This window comes from Ammodytes marinus (genome assembly GCF_949987685.1).
Source record: "Ammodytes marinus genome assembly, chromosome: 4".
Classification (NCBI taxonomy): domain Eukaryota; kingdom Metazoa; phylum Chordata; class Actinopteri; order Uranoscopiformes; family Ammodytidae; genus Ammodytes; species Ammodytes marinus.
The window spans coordinates 23,192,643-23,212,880 of record NC_137233.1 but is presented as its reverse complement, the minus strand read 5'-3'; the positions used below and the strand labels follow the sequence as shown (position 1 = coordinate 23,212,880).

The 20,238-nt window shown below is 43.1% G+C and overlaps 3 protein-coding genes across 3 annotated transcripts; 2 read left to right on the top strand and 1 right to left on the bottom strand.

The window, feature by feature from the left end:
• Nucleotides 1-8,068: 8,068 nt before the first annotated feature.
• mafbb (v-maf avian musculoaponeurotic fibrosarcoma oncogene homolog Bb) lies at nt 8,069-9,820 on the bottom strand. The gene has a single exon (XM_080025881.1). It carries the CDS (start codon nt 9,584-9,586, stop codon nt 8,603-8,605), a length of 984 nt encoding a protein of 327 aa, XP_079882007.1. The 5' UTR covers nt 9,587-9,820; the 3' UTR covers nt 8,069-8,602.
• Nucleotides 9,821-12,535: 2,715 nt separating this feature from the next.
• On the top strand, nt 12,536-15,197 carry LOC307249742 (DEP domain-containing mTOR-interacting protein; the record flags this gene model as incomplete). Its single annotated transcript, XM_080026595.1, has 9 exons — nt 12,536-12,624; nt 12,761-12,939; nt 13,054-13,177; nt 13,362-13,540; nt 13,717-13,929; nt 14,024-14,167; nt 14,286-14,356; nt 14,799-14,903; nt 15,072-15,197. Exons 1-9 carry the CDS (start codon nt 12,542-12,544, stop codon nt 15,195-15,197), a joined length of 1,224 nt encoding a protein of 407 aa, XP_079882721.1. The 5' UTR covers nt 12,536-12,541.
• Nucleotides 15,198-15,617: 420 nt separating this feature from the next.
• Nucleotides 15,618-19,729, top strand: adnpa (activity-dependent neuroprotector homeobox a). Its single transcript, XM_080026698.1, has 4 exons — nt 15,618-15,952; nt 16,521-16,628; nt 16,820-16,912; nt 17,009-19,729. The coding sequence occupies exons 2-4, from the start codon at nt 16,521-16,523 to the stop codon at nt 19,349-19,351; spliced, it is 2,544 nt and encodes an 847-aa protein (XP_079882824.1). The 5' UTR covers nt 15,618-15,952; the 3' UTR covers nt 19,352-19,729.
• The last annotated feature ends 509 nt before the right edge of the window (nt 19,730-20,238 follow it).

The following is a 20,238-nucleotide window of genomic DNA, read 5'->3' as shown; positions in this document are numbered from 1 at the left end:
TACATATATTTAATTTAGAGCAGCCCCCTTATTCCCAATGTTGGTCTTGGGCTAAATCTGCTAATTCAGCAGCATATTACACAATCAGTGACTTTAAATAATTATCATCATTAAAGCTCCCATATTATACACTTTTCGGTTCTATTATACACCATATTATATGGTCTTAGTGGTCCCTAATACGTTTTTCTTTAATTGTTTGCTGAAAAAAAACTTTCAGATAATTTATTGCACTATGCTGATGTTCAGCTAATCTCACAATGGCCTATTTTTTAAAAAGAGCTGCAGCTCCCCTCGTAAATATACAATCTTTGAGCTCCCCCCGCCCCCTGTCCGGAAGCGAAGCCAGATACGCCTCGCCCTCTGTCTGTCAGGGCCGTGGACCAATAAGAAATAGGGGTGTGGGCTGCACAGTGGAAGCTTCTGGCTTTCCAGTTTTTGAGGTCAGAAACGAGGAGAATTCTGACTGGAGTATATTGGGGGGGAGGGGTGGGGGTTTCAGAAAGGGGGAGAGTGAGAAAAGGAGAGATTGTCATTTTTTAAAAATATTTTAGCAGTCTCTAGGCACACCGTGGACCCATGGATATGTTAGAACACATTTAAAAAGTGCATTTAGCATAATATGTGACCTTTAAGTCGTATGGATGCTGGGCATTTTTATTTGGGGCAACATGAACAGCAGTTTCAATTTTCTTTGTGCGGTAAGAGGATGCACAGAATCCACACATGAGTCAAGGCTGTTCCCTCTCCCCGGGATTTAAATATAGCCCCACTCGCCATTACTGCTGTCACTCACAGACTTATAGTGACCTTTTGACCTCAGCTGTACAAAAGAGACTCGGAGCTGACACACTCACTCCAAATGTTTTTCACCAGTGCAGACAAACAGAGGCAGAGACATAGTTTAAGTTTGTCTTTTTCTTTCTTTCAGTGCTTTGATGCTATCAGTTAGCAGTTATGGTTTTCACTCATTTGTCAGATTTGTCTGAGGTTTCATCTGTGCTACACGAGACAGCGTCGTTAACGTACGGGAGACAGGCAGATGGGAGGTTCCCACAACAGTTGAATGTTTCTCAACACCTGATGTGAAGGCCGAGGTCAGAGTTTGTTGGGTTACAGCTCAGAGACCACCAGTGTGTGTTGTTGTTCATGTTATTGCTGCAGGAAACTGCTCGGCCACATGTGGGCGATGTGTTGCTTTGCACCAATCACTTTCTCTTCTCTCACACTGGTCTGCTGCCTTTTGTTTGAAATCATTTGTATGTTTTAGTCAGAGCATACGTACCAATTATTGTCTGCTTGTAAATGCTATGAATGCTTGTAAAGTCAGTAGTATCTCATCATAAATTATGTAACAGAATATAATGCAATCCAGCACACAACATCACCACAAGCCACAGCCTCAAAAATAACTCTTGAGTCAACACATCTCAGGGCCAGCCTTAACAAAAAATCTAAATTTTTAAAGCTGATTTATTCAACATTTTCTTAAAGAATGAAAAAGTTGGTCTATTTGACCACCACTTAAAGGTGCAGTGTGTAATATGACATCATCAAGAAAGTTCTACAAAGTTCTAGAATGCAACACTCCCTGGGTAACCCCAACCCTTTCAAATAATAACAGAAGCTACAGTGGCCTTCAAGGACAAGAACAATTCAACATTTTAAACAATGCACCTGATGACATTCCAACTATGACACTTTCAAGATGGCGGCACTAGGCCTTGGTCCAAAATATGCAGAAATATGGACATATATGAGACCCTTTCTAAGGGAAATAATAATAATAAAAAAAAAAATTCAGCTATTATGCACTAAATTAAATGTACTTATGGATATTATAATTTATAACTTTCTACAAAATCTGCTAGGAAATAAAACCCAAAATTCTACACACTGCAGGTTTTTTAAGTGCAGACAGCAATATTCCAACAACAATGGCCTGGATTCAAATTTTAAAACAGATACTCTTGCTGCTCAGAGGATAAGTCCGGCAAACTTTGGTGATCAAGTACAATTCACTTTTATAGAGAATAAGATTGGTACCACTAGTCACTGTCAGGTTGCCTGGCAACTAGTAGAGACTAGAGGATGTCATTGCTCCCAGCCAATAAATAGTATGGCACTTAATCCCCCAAATACAACCCAAACTTGTTCTGTTTATACTTGGGTGTATGTACCTATTAAACAAACACGATTTGCTGTATAAATCAGTGAGCCTTAGTGGTGCTGGTATAGGTGCATGTTGTTAGCTTTGAGCATGTTGTTGTCAGTCTTGATGCTAAGCTAAGATAACTGGCTGCTGTTGGTAGCTTCCCAAAAAGTTTAAATAATCCCGTTAAAAAGGTTATAAAATGTCAGAGTTGCATTCATAATTTGTTTCTGCTCCCCCAAATTGGCAAAACTATTTGTTACTGTAGGTCTTCTTGTTTAGTATAGTCAATTTTCAATATTATAGCGTAATTCAGTACTGTATTGCATTTGTCAGAGTTCACAATTCACATGTAACCTTGAATTTCTTTTTCTATTTGCAACAATCAAGACACAAGAAGCAGATTTATGTAACTTTGGTTGCTTTTTCAAAGCACGTATGTGAACTCTGTTCTAGATTCAGTGGTAAATCGTATTAAACCCTCATAAACTTGTCTGTTTACTTGTAACCTTTAATTTTTTTTAAGAAGAAGAAGAAGTGAGTTTTTTTTTCTGCCGATAAATCCCAGAACAAAGTACTTCCTGTATCTTGACCACTAAAAGAACAAACTAGCACATGGGTTCACTGTAGTATAAAGGCCTGCGTCCCCTTAAATAGATCCCTTATAAACTGGGTGTTGGCCAACCCTAGGGTTCTCTCGCTGACAGTCCAACCACTGCACACTGTTGGTTGTTCCTCAGTTGTTGTAGCAGTGGCTTAACATCGAGCATGAGGACAAAGATGGCCACAGTTAAGAGAACAGGCGTGTGAATACTTTTTCTGCCAAGTCCTCAATCTGCGGAGGACCCAGAGATGGATTATGTCATGCGCTAAAATCAGCTGTAGGGGGAAAGTAATATGGCTTTGGGTTCAGCATAGCGCTTCAGAGAAACATGACTGAAGAGTTATGACAGAACGTTAACATGACACATTAGTGGGAGAGTGACACACCCAATTCCAAGGAGGCCTGTTAAGAGTTCACAACACCTCTGCCATATTCTGATGTCAGCAACACCCGCAGAAATTTATGAAGAAGGCTGTCGCATGGTACATGTGCACTGGCAACTGTAGTTTCGAAACTCCGAAATCCCAGCATCTGTTTATATCTTATAAACTGCTTGCCCTGCTTTTAAATAATCTGTATCTAACCTACAGTATGTCGGGGGAATTCACTCGAAAATTGCATCTAATTTTATATGAATCTCATACACACACACAAACACAAATCAGCAACAGAAAAAACATGCTTTTTTTCTCATTTCCTAACAGCATGAACTATTTATGTTCTCATCTGCAGCGCCACCAGCCCCACAATCACTTTTCCTGGATGCTAGTTTGTTATATATACCAGACACGAGACACAATATGTTCCCAAAGGCCTGGATCTGCTTTCCACCTTGTGTTAAACCTCGCCAAGGTGCACTGCACATGCCCGTGTCTGAGCAGGAGTTGACCCTTAATCAGCGCAGCTTTGCCAACAGCAACCGAGAGCCACAATTATCTGCCCTATAGATAGGATGGTTGTATACTAGGGGCCCGGGGGTTGTGGAAAGGGAAGAGGCTGTTGAGGGGGTGGGGGGGAGCCTGGGTTAACCTTTGTGGCTCGTGTTTCTACTGTGCACTAATGGACGCCTGTCATGATTATGGACAGAAACAGGAGGGCGCCTGCCAGCTGCATGACCCCCATAAAACAGAGCAGGAAATCCTAGCACGGAATGAAAGGGAAAGAGATCTCCTCTCTTCTTTTTTTTCCTACTCTACTCTTCTCTTCTCCTCTCTTTAATGATCCTTCCTCCACTCTCTGGCCTCTTACTTATGCTTCAAAACTGCAGTGTCACTCATGAAACAGGAGAATATGCTGTGTGTCCATCGTAGCAAAGCGTTGAGGGGGCAGTTATTGGAATGTACATCAAATGATAAGTAGCTTTCACATCAGTTACAGTTTATTTTTTTACGATGCTTGTTTACGCCTGTAAACTCCTGTTTTTCACATCAGTAAACAGGCTCTGGGGCTATTTTATCATGGCCCTGTCACGCTGGGAGGAACCTGTATAATCATTACAGACAGTAGTTCACCCTTTGATCTGTAACCAAAGTCCAGGGTCTGTAATGTGACAGGACTTTGTCACACGTCTCTCAGTGGTGTCCACTTTTAAACGTGACAAGCACTTTATCAGAGGGTCCTCCAATCAGATCCACGGGAGTTCATGCACAAACAGGCTGAACACAACGTCTCCAGGAAGCCAGATTCCTTATTACAGCCAATAAGATAGTGAGACAAGCTTTATTGTAGTTCTAAGGCTACACATTAATCCAGTCTGTTGGAACCTGCAGAGCCCATCATGTGATAACTTCAGTCATTACCAGTAGTACAATCATAATTACAGTGGAATCTTTCAGGATGTGGCAACATGGGTAAACTATGCTACCATAGTCCAAGCAAGAGCCAAAGCAATCAAAAAAAAGAGAGAGACACATTCCTGGCAAAAGCAAATTGGTCACTATCACATGATTTTATTGAAACTATATGCCTCTGTTTAAAAGAGCACACGAAAGTGCACATACACAAGTCTGCATTTGCATACGCATGTCTGCGAGTGTGTATGTATGGCATGTCCATGGAAACGTATGTGTGCGTGTGTGATCGCTGCATGATTCACAGTGTCACAACTGTGCGCAGAAACGACTGGACATCCTGAGCGGAAACCACAGCCGCCGAAGCTGCGTTTTCCTGCGACATATAACCCAACGCTCTCACAAAGAGTCACTTGACTGGACCCTCATATAGGAAGTGAAAGAGGAAGGCACTCGGCCATCCTGTCCTCCATCCCAATCTCTGCTCTGCTCTTCACGTGAAGCCACTCGTATAGACGCAATAACAACTGTGAAAGAACCGGTTGAGGCTGGAAAAGGCCTTGCTGTCTTTGGGGTCAAATGTCTGGGCCGGTTGACATTTAGCCACAGAAAGATTAGTGATAATCATTACTGTTAATACAGAAATCCACTGATTGATCAAGAAGGGTTTGTTTGAAACCAAAGAATATTTACTCAGCTGACCAACTAATTCTTCTTTGACAGGCCGTTTCGTATCTAATCTCTGGCAGTCAGTCAGATACTAAGTGTTTAGACAGTCAAGCTGGACCAAATCAACTCTGTCCAGAGAAGATGGGGTATGATATCACAGATGGAAGCAGTGACTGATGTTTGACTGTGGGCTCGAGTTGGCCCGGCCTCTCTCCTCATGGCTGGAGGCCTCTGGCTGTGTGTTCATTGGTGACAGTGTACGTAGCCTGGCAGCCTGCATTCCTCTGCCTCTCCCCACACAATGGTGAGTATCTGCAGCATTCCTCTGTCTGTGTCCGCTGTCTGAGATACAGCCAGGCCTTGGCAAAGCCCAGCCAAGAGGTTGGCATCACAGTTTAAACTGATTCTGACCAACACGTCTGAGTGTTCTTCTTACCGGACACCAGTCATCTACTGGCATTATCAAGTGTGTAAAAAAGAGTGTCATAGTTACATCTGGAGAATTACAGTTTGTCACCGTTTTTAACGAAACAACCTCTGCAGAAGAGATTTTGAAATCATTTAAGAGGAGATGATGATGCTGCTTCCTCTTTAAGCTGCTTCATCATCTCGTTTCTGACTTGTTTTTTCCGTGCACTCGTCTCTTCTCTCTCCATCTGTTTTTTCAGAAAATGCAAGCATGTCTATTCTAATGCGTTTTTTCGCTGCCTCTTTATCCTTCTCCAGCTATTTTGCTCTCGCTCGTGTTCTGATGCCACAGCCGTGCAGACACCTTTCCCTCCTGCTGACTCAGTAGCCAGCCTCAGGCGCTGTGGGCTCGGGGTGTTGGTGGCGGGGAGGGAAGGGGGGATGGGGGAGGATAGAGGGGGGAGGGGGAGGGGAGGGGAGGGGAAGGGAGGAGGGGGGTGCGAGGCTCCCACATCAGGCCAAACCAGCCTATCACATGCGAGGGAAAAGCGCTGGCTAATCGTTTCTACAATGGCACCCTGCACACTGTCACACACAGCACCACAAACTGCCTCTCCTCGCCAACACTTCTACTGTATTGTGTAGCCGCTGTTGCTTAGAAATCCACATGTGCTGTGCGCAAACGCGCAACACTGATGAACAAAGAAACACACTGTTTGAAAAAACCACACCTATTAAAACACATCACTGTGTTTAATGTACAATGTATACAAGTATACACATACACGCAATTTGCAACAGTATTGCATGTTCAAGCATAAACGGACATGTATGGTAGTCGTGCTTGTATAATTATTTTTTAGTCGATAATTAGTATACTTGTTTTAGGATTTCACCTGATAATGTAGGCTAATTTACAAATCAAGACATAAAAAATATAATTTTTTTGGAGACAAAGGAATATAACTTAAATTAATTTAATAACCAATGGTTCACTGTTAATGTGTATATTTACAAGTACTGTTTTAAATAAGAGGGAACTCGATTTTAAAAATGAAACTGTGCCTGTAAACAAGGCCATATATAAGAGCCCCTGATTAATGAGCCTTTCCCAATAACATTAAAACGTAGAAGAGCATTATTCATTGCCATAACCATCTGGTTATTTTCTGCTACATCCTACGAGCTCGCAAATGCATACATATACGTCATGCTTTCCCAGCGCAGAGAGCCGACCTTCAGGGATTAGGCCTGTTTTCAGAAGGAAAGGGGCTCTTGCACCTGTGGTGTGATTTTTGAGCTGTTTTGCCTCAACAGAGGGGTGAGGTCAAAACTGCCGGGGGTCACACATGAAAAGAGAACCTGGTTTCCAGGCTAGAGGGTGCTGCCATTAACAGAGGCACCTGCCCCGGCTATGAGCTCTCACAGTGAGCGTCTCCTCCGACAGTGAGAAACCCTCACACAGGCTGTCAGAGGGGTTATAAACTCGCTTTACAATGTGACCACTTATCTCGCACTATCACAATGGCCTTGGGCCTATTACGGTCTTCAAAATATTGTTATAGGCCTGAACTGAGAATGATCTGTGTTCAGGAAATTTGCTTGAGTGTTTCAAAATGTAACAGGGCCGAGGAGGGAAGAGACAAAAAAACACACACATATCAAGTCAAAAAAATTCCTGTGGAGCCGGCAAAGGGAGCTGGGAGCACAGTGCGCCGTGGTTGTTGTTTCTCTCTTCCTCTGTTAATGAATGCAGAGGTGATCTGTTTGTCTGAGGAAGAGAGCAGAGGGGAAGCCTGATTTCCACTCCATTTTATCTGTGCCCCACAGCCCCTGCCAGTCTGTCCCCCTTCGCTCTCACATGCCGGGGTCCCACAGGAAGCAGCACTCCATGAAGGGCAAAGGTCAGCAGAGCAGAGAAAGCCACTCGTCCTTTCATTCACCACCCAAACCAACAAATACAGCGCTGAGCCTGTCACAAAAAAAACTTACAGCGCGGTTATAAAGTCGCATGACTTCTTGAAACCGTCGCTGTGATTTTATCTTCCTTTTACTTTTTTTATAGTATTTGCCTTGGTGTAATTTTATGGTAGAAAAGTATAATGGAGACCATATTGTTTATCTAGTAGTCTTAGCATCTACTGTACACTGCACAGAATAATTCCACATTTATATGCAGGCCACTATATCCAGACTGAAAGACCATCAGTTCATAGTGCACACGGATGGTATGTAAGATATCTACTTTTATGGAATGAGAAATGTATAGATTGTGTGTGGGTATTGTTAATAAGATTATTATAAATGTTGGCATAGCTCTCCTAAGTATAGCAAATTACCTTGATGTAATAAAACAAACAACGTACACACGAGGAAACGTTTCACTGTACGGTCAGTTTTTTTTGTATGATAGTAATTCTATTAGCAGATGAGACACAATTTTAAAAAGTCACAATAGGTTTATTGATCCATAAATGTAAAACATAGTAGATGAAAAACAATTTGCATAATTATATATTATCTTAAAAAGAAGAGCAAAAGGAAGAACACATCTGTCCGGCAGAATCAGCATGTTTACTTTTTTAAGGAAGCATGAACACAAAATATAATTTCAACTACAAACACTACGCAAAGCATAATCACCAAAATGAAAAACAAGTATTAACCGAAGCAGAAGGATAAAAGTTGTATATAGTAATAAAAAAGGGAATATTCTCTGATTTCAAGTTTGTCCTTTCAAACAAAATACAGATACGTCTGTATACAATAAAAACATCTCACACATGTCCTGCATGCATGCTTCATTGTAATTTTCCAATCATAACTAGTTGTGTCTATTACAATTATTTGAGTGATTTCATGTCAAATATTAATTACAATTTTGGTGAATCCAGGGAGTTGTTTGTTAAAGAGAAAGGCGAGTTGTCATCATAATGCCTCCCTATGGAAAATAATCAGTTCTGCAGGAATTTCACAAACTCACATTAAATACTCAGGTGAGGAAGGATTGTCACTGGTAGAGCCAGTTTCGTGGTAACAGTTTGCACCGGACAGTTTCTCGCATTTCTGTTTGTATGCATCCCTCTCCCGCATCAGTCTGTTGAGTTCATGTTTGAGCGCGTCGACCTGTGACACCAAGCTGGTCTTTTCGTGCTCCAAAACGTGCTTCTGCTGGACGCGCTTATAGCGGCAGGACTGTGCGTAACCTCTGTTTTTCAGGGTCCGGCGCTTCTGCTTCAGACGCATCACTTCGTCCTTGCCGAGGCCTCTGAGGAGCCGATTGAGCTCCCGGACGGACATGGACACCAGCTGGTCGTCTGAGAAGTCCTCGTCGCCGTTGGATCGCCTGTCGTGGCGGCTGTGGTGCTGGAGATGGTGGTGCCCGTCGAGGTCCTCCAGGCCCTCCGGTGACTGAGGGGCCGAGCTCTCCAAGTCATCTTTGAGATACGGGTCTTGGCAGTGAGAGCTGGGCATGCCTTGCATGTCGGGGTGACCCGAGAGTCCCGGGTAGTGCTGGACAGCCTCGTTCAGGTGGCCGTACCCGTCGTATTCAGCCTGGAAAGGTGGCGGGTGGTGGCCGTGGGGCGCAGACGGGTGTCCCTGCTGCGCCGTGGCGCCGATAAGGGCCTCCATTGCGTCCTCGGGTGTCAGACCAAAAGCTTGAGGATACATTTGCTGAGGGTAACCCCCGTTGTTGGGTATCCAGAACTGGTCGCCCCCGGGGTTGTTTCTCGGCTCGTGCGGGTTGAGGTTTGGCGATGAAGGGACTGAGTTGCCAGGTGTGCTGCCAGGGGTGGAGGAAACGGAGTCTGGTCTCTGGAGCTGGCTGCACGGCCCGACAAAGGAGCGGTCTATCCCCTGCATCGTCTCCTTCTTCACGGCGAACTTCATCAAGTCGAAGTCGCTGACGAAATCCATGGGGGGTTTCTGCAGTCCCAAATGTGAGTGCGCCTCAGCGGTCATGTTATTCGGCAAGCTCCAAATGTCCACAGCTATTTCACACAGTCAGCGAAAGTGCGCTTACTTTAGACAAAATAGCTTTAATTCCAAACTTTGATTTCAGCTCAGAAGGGGAAAAAACAGCGAGCGCGAAAGCCTCCCACCTCAAACTCTATGCGAACTGATGATTCTGCAAAGCGCAGCCAGTTTGGCTTCAATAGCCGCACAATGAAAGTCCGCGGATGCCAGAGCACTGGACGCACCTCTCTGCCTGTTTAGGAGGAGCGCACTTTCTTCATAAAGCTGCATTGGAATGATGTCACGCCTCCCAGACTACACCTCCGCGCTCCTCTCCAATGAAAACACGCTGAACTGGGAGATTTGCATAAAGGCTGCTTCTCTGTCCCCACGAGCTGTTCCTGATGATCATTTGACCAAAACCTATAAATGTCTGCAACGCAGCACATTATCTTCTGCAATATGTTTTTTATTTTACTTTTATTTGTTTTTTTTTGGGCCTATTATTATAAGCCCGTCCCCCATTTGACATGTCGGCCTGTTTATACCACAGGGTGTATCAGTGCGTTTAAGGCCCGGTCAAATTCATACACATACACTCTTGTCTATTCAGTGCTTACAATTCAGCAAATTAACTAACCATATGAGGTCACTTCAGCCTATAGGCATACCTCAAATCTAGCAAATATATTTGAAAAACAATGTTATTTTTTTTCATTTGGTTTATATTTATATTTGAATATGTTTTTAATTAATCAATAAATGTTGCCAGATTGCTGCTTAATTTTATTTAAACAACAACGAAGGGGGTGCAAGACAATTCATTGTTAACTATTGTTGTTGTTGTTGCTGCTGTGCTCCTTAGATAGTACACAGGCCAATACTGACATCTTGTGGCCATAAGCCTACACTGTTCAAGTCTCAATTTCATCTATTCTACTTGTGCCAGGCTTATAATTTATAGCATGTAATGTAAATCAACAAATTGATCCTTTGGACAGTCCTTGAGAAAAACAACAACGCAGCCCAGTTGTTTGATCAGGTCGGATAAAAGCATTTTAGAAATCACAAGCATATGGCAAGGCCTACAGCTCTGTCTATGTTTTGTGTTTTCTGGATTGTATGTTAAAGTGGTTCTGTTATAGGGGTATTTCCAGGCTCGCCCTATCATCACTGTTACGACTGTTACAATACTACTTGCTATAAAACTTTAATTTGGGTTATTCTTACAGAATGTGCACATATGGAATGGCTTAAATCATCTCCGGGAGAACCCTTAGATGTTTACAGTAGACTGGCTCTGAGCCCCAGCAGCCAAAGAAGTGGCTGAAAGTTTCAATAAAGTGTCCCACTAGCCATCAGGAACCCCTAACAACAGCTCATCATAGACTCTTGACACATTAAAAAAAAGTAAAAGACATATTCCAGGATCTGCTGTCTGATTAAGGAATGTCAACCCTACAGTGTCCAGAGGTGACCCAACTGCACAGGATATCAAAGTTGTTAAGGGACCATTCCTGCCTTGGGTTGACCCTCTCAGGGAACACTAAGGCCTATACTCCAAAGATAGTGAGAGCTTCGCTGACAAGATAGAGGACTCCAGCCAAAACCAACAGTTGCAGTTGCTGGGAATAAAGGAAAAAGAGGAGACAGTGTAACTGACCAAAGGATGGCTCAGGGACACATGTGGGATTTAAGTCAACAGAGCAGGCTCACAGTATAGTTGTAACATGTGCTTACTGCTAACAGCCTAATTGCACTTAACCAGCAGACACTGATATTAAACCATATTCAGGGCATATTTTGTCACAAAACAGTGTAAAGCAATAATCACAGCGTCAGCAGCTCTCGGAAATATTGGTATCCAAGACCATTACGCAGCAATGGATATCAATTTGATATTAATGTGTACCAACACACAATCCACCATCATGTAGCTACTCTATGGGTGGTTAAGGCTGAGGCTGAACGTATTGGGTTTAGGTCGGCAAATTCCATTAAAGCAGGCAGGATTAAAGTATGCTGCTTTAGAGGCTTGAGGCATGGATGCGTAAACATCCCGTGGCCAAGTTTACTGAATCGGACGAAGGATCCAGATACTGTATAATAGAACACAAGGCTAGTTTTTCCGGTTTTCTGTTGCTAGACAACCATATAATGACCTTCAAAGAATTACCTAATCCTAGCCCATCCAATGCTAACAGGTTAACACATATAACATGTCAAGACATCCTCCTTTACTGACTTGGGCAGGCAATAACAAAGGGTTATCATGTGAAAATCAACAGTCATTATTTTGTTTCTCTCAGAATAATGAGTGTGTACTCTCAAATAGCCAACAAGAAAACTACTGAAAGCCTTTGCCTTACCGGTGCACTATGCAGTTTGCAGGGGAGGGCGGTTTGTTAACATTTGCAGAACCTGCAGTTAGTTTACAAATGAATTTCTTAGTATTGAATAATGCTATCTTCATGGATCAAAGCAAAATTATTTTGAGGCACCTGGAACCAAACTTAAGACTAGAATATGTTTAAGTAACAAATATATGGGCCCTGCCACTGTAGACAACAGTGAACCAGGAAATTTCAAGGTAGCCTTCTAACTTCAAATGGTGTTCCATGGATCCAATATACCTGTGAGGAACGTGTGTTTCTTGAGTTCTAAGAATATACAGTACCTTAAAAAATGTTCACTTCACTTACACACCCAAAGTAACACGGTGCAGCTTTAAGGACGTATAAGACAAAGCTGAAAAAACAAAACTTTTTCTTCTGTGGACGCTACATGTCTTTAGCATTCTGAAAGAAATGGTCTATGTCTTTGTCTCTCTTTCTTTTTGTATACACAACACCTTTCCCACATGGCAATGGGGCTCATTGTGTTTCAGTAGCTATTTTGTAAACACAAAGGGCCGTAAATAAGAGTGAGCTTCACTTGCTTTCTCGACCACAGATAACAAACATGGAGCGCACAAGTAGTATTAGGAGAAATGCCATGACCAGGCAACATAAAGCTGAAGTCATGATTGCAGGAGAACAACTCAGGTATGAGGAGAGAGATTAGGAATGTGACTGTTGCTTATGGGCAGGCTTACAAGGGGATCCAAGGTTTTAGACTATAGACTTGTGGCTGCTATTTGAGTTGTAATGGTTATGGCTGATTATAAGTTGTATTTTCAAGGTTGAGGCTTCACGATGGAAAACTGATCAAGGATCGCCGCTACCACCTGCGCACTTACCCTAACTGCTTTGTGGCACAGGAGCTTATAGACTGGCTGGTGAGCCATAAGGAGGCTCCGGATCGAGCGACTGCCCAATGCCTCATGCAGCACCTCATGGACAATGAAATCGTTCACCACGGTAAGAAAGAAGCAACCGCACAAGTTTCAGCAAGGGAATATTCAAAGAACTACAATCCTTATGCATTTCTTTTGAAATTGTAGCTATATGAAATGTATGTTGCTTTTCTTTAAGTCTGTGATAAGAGGCCAGTATTCAAGGATGCCAAACTGCTGTACCGTTTCTGCAAGGACGATGGCACGTTTCCCTTCAATACAGAGGTGAAAATCTTCATGCGAGGACAAAGACTGTATGAACAGTAAGAGCTGGGAGTGGGATTCTCTTGTTTGAGCAGGAAACAGCTGACCTTAAAGAGTATACTTCCAACCATAGTGGCCATGGTCACACACCGACACACAAAGTACAATAAAAGTAATTTGCATGTAATGACGCATCCGATCTGTGTTGATTCCTGTGTGTGTTTGTGTGTGTGTCTTACCAAGTCTGGTAGGGGACAAGAACTCAATTCTTCAGCTGAGAGAGGAGCAGGGCGTTGCATATAAGCGTTCCTTCCCGGGCTGCCAGTTGATCGACTGGCTGCTTCAGAACGGAGAGGCAGAGAGCCGGCGTCGGGGGCTGGAGCTGTGCCGCGCGTTGCAGGAGCATGGCATCATTCAGCACGGTGAGGGGGAGTCCTCATTTGCCCTTTGATGTTTGGCACTAGGGCCCTATGACAATGGCTGCTGTGACTTTTTTCTCAAGCAAAGACAAACATTGACTCGTTTTGAAGAAAAAAAAGAAAAACACAAATTCTGATGTTTTGTGCCCCCTCTCTCTCTCCCCCACTTCCAACACTAGTTGCAAAGAAGCACAACATCCTTGACAGTGGACTTCTCTATCAGTTCTGCATCAATTTCCGCCGCCGCCGCCGCCTATCTGAACTGTTAAACGAAGGTGAACAGGACGATGCTGAAGGTGTTGCCGAGTCAACACAAGAGGACACCCATCCCGACAGTCCATTTGTTCTGCGAAAAAACCAACCTCAACAGGGCAACAGTGCTTTCCATTCGGGTACAAATACAAAAATCCCTGTCCTTTCTGTGCCTTATGCATTTTGTTGTGTGAGCAAATTGAATAGTAATTTGACTACTGATTTAATCTACAGTAGGGTCGAGTAGAGACCTGAAACAGGTTACCAGTGGGCGTCGAGGGAGCTTAAACTCCCTCCAACTTCATTCTGCTGGATTTCAACCTCTTGTCCAGCTGTCCTCCACTTCAGTGGTGAGATGCAACCCCAAATCAGGCAAGTGTGTGATCAACCCTCTATTGATCACAATAAATGTTATATTTTGTCATATTGATGCTTGTTTGTGTTTCATTCACCAAAACAATTTAAATGGTGAATGTTGAAATCTTTTATTTTACAGTACTTCGAATACATTATACATGTGAGGAGTTACTGGCCCCTGGTGCACCCTTTATAAAGAAAGTGTTGACGGTGAGTTACTGTAATGACAAACCCAAAGCTAATAAAAAGGATTATGTTCATGTTAACTCTGGGATTTAACTTAAAGGTGAACTGAGCCATTCTGGAGAACGCTTCAGGTAGCGGACTGTGAGGAGATATTCATGGATTTTGACATGAAGCTTTTTAACAACAACTATCCTCCAGAATCGCTGACTCAACACTTAAATTGAAATACCTCTTTAAAATGGAAACTTACTTGGCGTGAGCTCCTGATTATGGAATTTATGACATCACCATGGAACCATTCTCATGTGGTATCCACTTAACACAACGCCAGTAATTCCCCTTATACAGTAGTTCACATCCGAAAGATTATTCACCAATGTTCAATTTACAACAGGTAATCATAACCATTCAGATTCCATTTAATTTCCACAAAATGTGAAATTAACTCACCTCCCTGCTGTCACAGGTGATAGGAGATGCTGTGGGCTGGGGATTTGTTGTCAGAGGAATGGCTCCCTGTTATGTGCAGGCGGTTGAACCTGGAAGCCCTGCAGCAGCTGCTGGAGTTAAGGTTTGATATATGGTACACGCATGGCACTGAAAGAAAAAAATGCTATTATAACCTCAAAGGAATGTTCAAAAAAGCACATAGGCTATGTGACTATGAGATAAAACACCAAAACAATAAACAAACAAAAGATCAACAAAACCTATGAAACTCACATGATTTTCTTATTAGGTGCGTCAGTTTGTGTGCCAGGTGAATGGACAGTGTGTTCTAAAGCTGGACTACAAGACGGTCACCAGACTGGTGATGACAGGAACTCGTACATCTGTGCTGGAAGTGATGGAACCACTGCAATGATATCAGCAGGGACATATGTCTTTCAATCCGGAAAACATGAAGACCAATTTACTGGAACTGAAATATAATATTATGAAACGCATTTTTAAATATTTATTTAAATGAAAGACTAATGTTGGCAGAGGTCATGTGCTCATTTGTGGGGAAATCATTATCAATTAATCAATCAATGAAAAGTGTGTTGTTGCAGCAAGAGTAAGCTTAAACTAGCTAGAGTTTTGTGCCAGTTGTCCCTTTTTCAAAATCCTGGATTCTTGAACAATAAAAATCAGCCTTTTTCCCACTGTAAACAGATATTTGTATCAATACGATCACGATAAACAGTAACTTTCTGCCATCCATCCAGACCATAAAGAAAGACATAGCCCGGCTCCCTACTACGACATCCGCTGTTTCGAAGTCGCCATTTTGGATTGACAGTTGGCTCACTCGGAAAAGATAACGTTAGCTAGCGGACAACAAATACTGTGAGGACACTGGGAGGTCCGGGCAGTCAGCATTCGTTGGACTGTACTGTTTTCATGAGTTGTTCACCACCTGGCCCATCCTTCGCTACTCAAGCTAGTTAGCCACCGCTGCACAGCAAATGTGACGGCTAACTGGCTAGCTTAGTGAGCTAGCTGTGGAGCCGAGCATCCGCACCGGCTGAGGAGAGAAACCACCACCATCAGTCCACACGCCCCGACCTTACTCCTTTGTTAGCGCTTTATGAAGTGGGGAACCAGTGTGTAGATAGTCCACAGACTTATCACAAGGTAAGCAAAAAGCATCTATTGATTTCGTCATTGAAAACGAAAACATATATAACGCTAACTGGTTGTGTAGAAGTTAGCATTGGTGCTAAGTACCGAGGGGAGCGTGCAGCACAGCAAGTTAACGCTAGCCTATAAAGCTAACAACATGTTCTGACAAAACAAGCTCCAGAAATCTCTGGCCGTGTTGGAGCAAGAGAGGTCACAGTCCTGCTCTCCGCTACACAGTGTATGGTCCAAATGGGATTGAGTCTGAAATTAGCGCTAAAATGAAGCAATGCGCGCTGAGAGTAACGTTACTGGGCCCCTGCAGAGGCTGAATCCCTGGACATTGATAACGTTACCCTGCCATGAGAAGTTCACGTGTTGACAGTGATTTAATGAATGGAAACCAGTGTTAGAAGGGCGTGTCGCCAGTTTATGAATTCAGTATTTTGTGTTGCTGACTATTAAATCGAACCACAGTGATGAACTTTTTACAACACATCACATTTAAGGGCTTCCTCGCAGTGCATTCGATTAAAATTTTACCTGCCTCAAACTAACAGGCTGTTTCTTTTTTTCTGGATAGATGTATCAACTCCCAGTGAACAACCTTACTAGAATCAGGAGAGCTCGGAAACAAGTGAAAAAAACACTTGGCGACATTGGACTGGAGTACTGCAAGGAGGCAGCGGAGGTGAGTGTATTTCAGTTGTATTGGAGTAGAAACATGACTCATTATTGAGCTTGGATGGTCATTTGTGTTTCAGAACCTAGTGGTAAGAGTTATAGTTAAACGTATTGCATGCTGTCAAACCTGCTGGATTGTTTGCTATCTAATACTAGACTATAATTTATATGCTGTAATCGATTTTATTCTTTCCACAGGAGTTCAAAGAGTTTTGCCCTAATGAGCAATTTGTAAAAGGCTCTTTTTGCCTTGATATCTGCGGTTGGGATCCATCGTACTCTAAAACACAGGTAAATCTTCCTTTTGTGTCCAATACTTTCAAATGATTATGCTCAAATCATAACCATTTGCTAAATGCGATTGTTTTTATACATATTGCTTTTCAGGAATACCGATCGAAGCCATTCTGCTGCACAGAGTGCCCCTTTTCTTCCAAATACTACTCAGGCTACAAGAATCACTTCCGCAATGTACACAGGAACATCTTTGACAGTAACATTCTGCTCAACTGTCCATACTGCACATTCACTGCAAACAAGAGGACGTTGGAGACGCATGTAAAAATATTCCACATTCCCAGTTCAGCACGGCAGAATCCTGGGAACTTTCAGGGACCAACCCTGTTACCGAAGGACAACATGCATTTTGATAGCGCCAGACAGGGAGGTGCTATGGAGAAAGCAATGTACTTCTGCAAAAAGTGCAGTTTCCGGGACACACTCTACAATGTTGTTAGAAGGCACATCTACAGGGAGCATTTTAAGCATATTGTCTCACCATATCTTGGGATGGTTTCAGAGGCATCTCTTAAGAATGGCGCTAATTCTATCAATGGCAACAACATCCTCTGTAAACGCTGCCAGTTTACCACCCGTAGCTATGAGGCTCTAGTACAGCATGTTATAGAGTACCACGAGCGCATTGGCGCTCAAGTAACCACTATGATTGGACACGCTAATATTGTCCTTGCCAAGTCTCAAGCCTTACCAGTTGCATCTCAGAAGGCCCCTCTGATAACTAGCAGGGGCCCCAGAGCTGATCCTATGGCACAACCAGTAATTGGCTATTTAAAGCCAGCGGCCAATGTGGTTGTTAGAAATCAGTCTGCCATCGCAGCTAGTCAGATGCGACCCACCATTCCTGGCAACAGCACTGCAGCTGAAAATAATTGTCCTGGTGTAAACACTGCTCAGACACAGAAGTGGAAGATATGTACAGTTTGCAATGAGCTTTTTCCCGAGAACCTCTACAATGCTCATTTTGAGAATGCGCACAAGGCAAAGAAAGTGTGGGCACTGGCCAAGTATATCATGAAAATCCACAACTTCACCAGCAAGTGTTTGCTTTGCAACCGCTATCTGCCCAGTGATACCCTGCTTAACCACATGCTAATCCATGGGCTCACGTGTCCACAGTGCCACGCTGCTTTCCACAGTGTTGAGAAAATCATGGAGCACGTGGCTCAGGCCCATCCTGATGACTTCGTCGGACCCCCTGGGGCAGCACCTCTGACCTTTGATCTCACAATTAAACAAGATAAGTCCAGTAACGTGCAGCTTGTGGTTCTCACTTTTAATATGAAGGAATCTATTAATGGTCAAGAACAGCCTGCCCCTGATCCAAACAGTGTTCCACCTCTTGCCAAAGTGACCCAACCCAGAATGTTTGAGAAGAAGAAAGAACCAATCACTTTCCCCACTCACAAGAGTGAGGTCGGGAAGACTCTGTGTCCGCTGTGCTTCACCATCCTCAAAGGTCCCATCTCTGATTCTTTGGCCTTGCATCTGAGGGAGCGACACCAAGTGCTCCAAACAATGCATCCCGTTGAAAAGAAGATGACATACAAGTGCATTCATTGCTTGGGAGTTTACACCAGTAACATGGTGGCCTCAACTATCACACTGCATCTTGTACAGTGCAGAGCTGTTGGTAGGACACAGGTAAATCATCAAGGCCTAAAATCTGCCTTGACTCTCAACTCATCTGGGGCTGGCTTTCTCAAGAGGCAGCCACCAATGCAGGCAACGTCCAACCCCAAGAGGATGAAAATGAACAAGGATTCATCCACAGCTGCTGGAAGTCAGTCTGAATCAGACGGCCTAGCTCTGGATCCTAGAAGCTACGAGCACAAGACTTATGAGGCCAGGAAAGAGTTCCTGACAGCCTACTTCAACCAGCGACCGTACCCATCTCCTAAGGAGGAGGAGAAGCTGTCTGCCAGTCTGTGGCTGTGGAAGTCAGACATTTCTACTCATTTTGCAACCAGGCGAAGGATGTGCGAGAGACTCTGTCAGGCCAAGAAGTTGAGTGTGCTGCTCGGCTTTGACATGCACGCTGTCAAGAAAGTGAAGCACGACCTAATCTTTGAGGAGAGCAAGTTGGAAGGCACCTCAGGGGGGAGACCTGGGGGGCTCAAGTCTGGGACCCCACACATGAAGGAAAACAGGCAGTGTGAGACTTTAAACTGTACCTTGAAACTTGCATGCACAGAGACCATTTCCATCGACTCAGACAGTGAGCCAGAAACAGAGGATAGACCTACCGAGAATGGAAACGTTGAGACGGATGTTGACATGAATCAAAACGAGAGCATAAAACCCCAGGAGCCAGTAAACCTGACGGAAGAGAAAGAACATGAGAACACAGATGATCCTCCTAGAGAGACGGAGAGCTCTTTGCAAGATGGGACAGCAGAGCCGTCGGTGGACTCTGTTAGTGTGTCTGTTTAGCAGTGTGCCTTGGTTTAGTGACGGTTCAGTTTTGAGGGAGTGTAGGGGGTAAAAAAACAGTTAACCAGACGGTTACATACTACAAATATTTGGACTGATGGCATGGGTTTCTTAAACTCTTCAATTCCAGGTATAGACCTCATTACCATTGTTGGAAAGAGTGGGTGAAAAGTTACATTGTAGTGCATAAATATATGACATGTAAGTAACATTGTATATACTTTAACCATTGTTATTTGTTAGGTTCTTCATACTCTTTGTTACATACACTTTACTGTCACATAATTTTTGAAAACATGCCAAATTCCCAAATTAAATAGTTTGTTTTTCTCAGCTGTGACAAAGAACTATCATATTCTCATGTCATATTTAGAAAGTGTAGGATACATTAATTGCTTCTGTACACATTTTAATAAATCTGTTTAATAAAAACATTGAACATTGAATGCTTTTTCTTAGACCAATTATCTTTTGTACTGAGTCTGAACAGCCATTTTTGAAAACCTTGAAAAACAGAACTGAATTGAGTTTGATTTTTGAAGTTAATTAAAGCAGCACAATAGGAAGATTATTTCATGTTCAAGTTATCAACGAGGTGTTGTAGGCCTACATTACTAAACGTTTTATATACCACCGACCGCTACCACATTGTCATATTAAGCCCTTTTTTATTCAAACTTTAATAGAAAGAAACCAAAAAATAAGCTTTCTTCATTTACGAATGGTACAACAATGGCGCCTTTCAAAAATAAAATGATATGTGGTAGCCTTTTGTACGTCACACCTTTGACTAAGGTGCCATGCTGTATAAGTAGAAACATTACACTATAAAATCAGGTTCGGGCCAATTCATTTTCATTAATGCAGGTGAAATTTCTCCTGAACAG

Coding starts and splice junctions, on each gene's coding strand:
- adnpa (XM_080026698.1), top strand. CDS start 16,521: ATGTATCAACTCCCAGTGAACAACCTTACTAGAATCAGGAGAGCTCGG. Junction 16,629..16,819: donor ACTGCAAGGAGGCAGCGGAG/GTGAGTGTATTT, acceptor TTCTTTCCACAG/GAGTTCAAAGAGTTTTGCCC. Junction 16,913..17,008: donor CATCGTACTCTAAAACACAG/GTAAATCTTCCT, acceptor ATTGCTTTTCAG/GAATACCGATCGAAGCCATT.
- mafbb (XM_080025881.1), bottom strand. CDS start 9,586: ATGACCGCTGAGGCGCACTCACATTTGGGACTGCAGAAACCCCCCATG.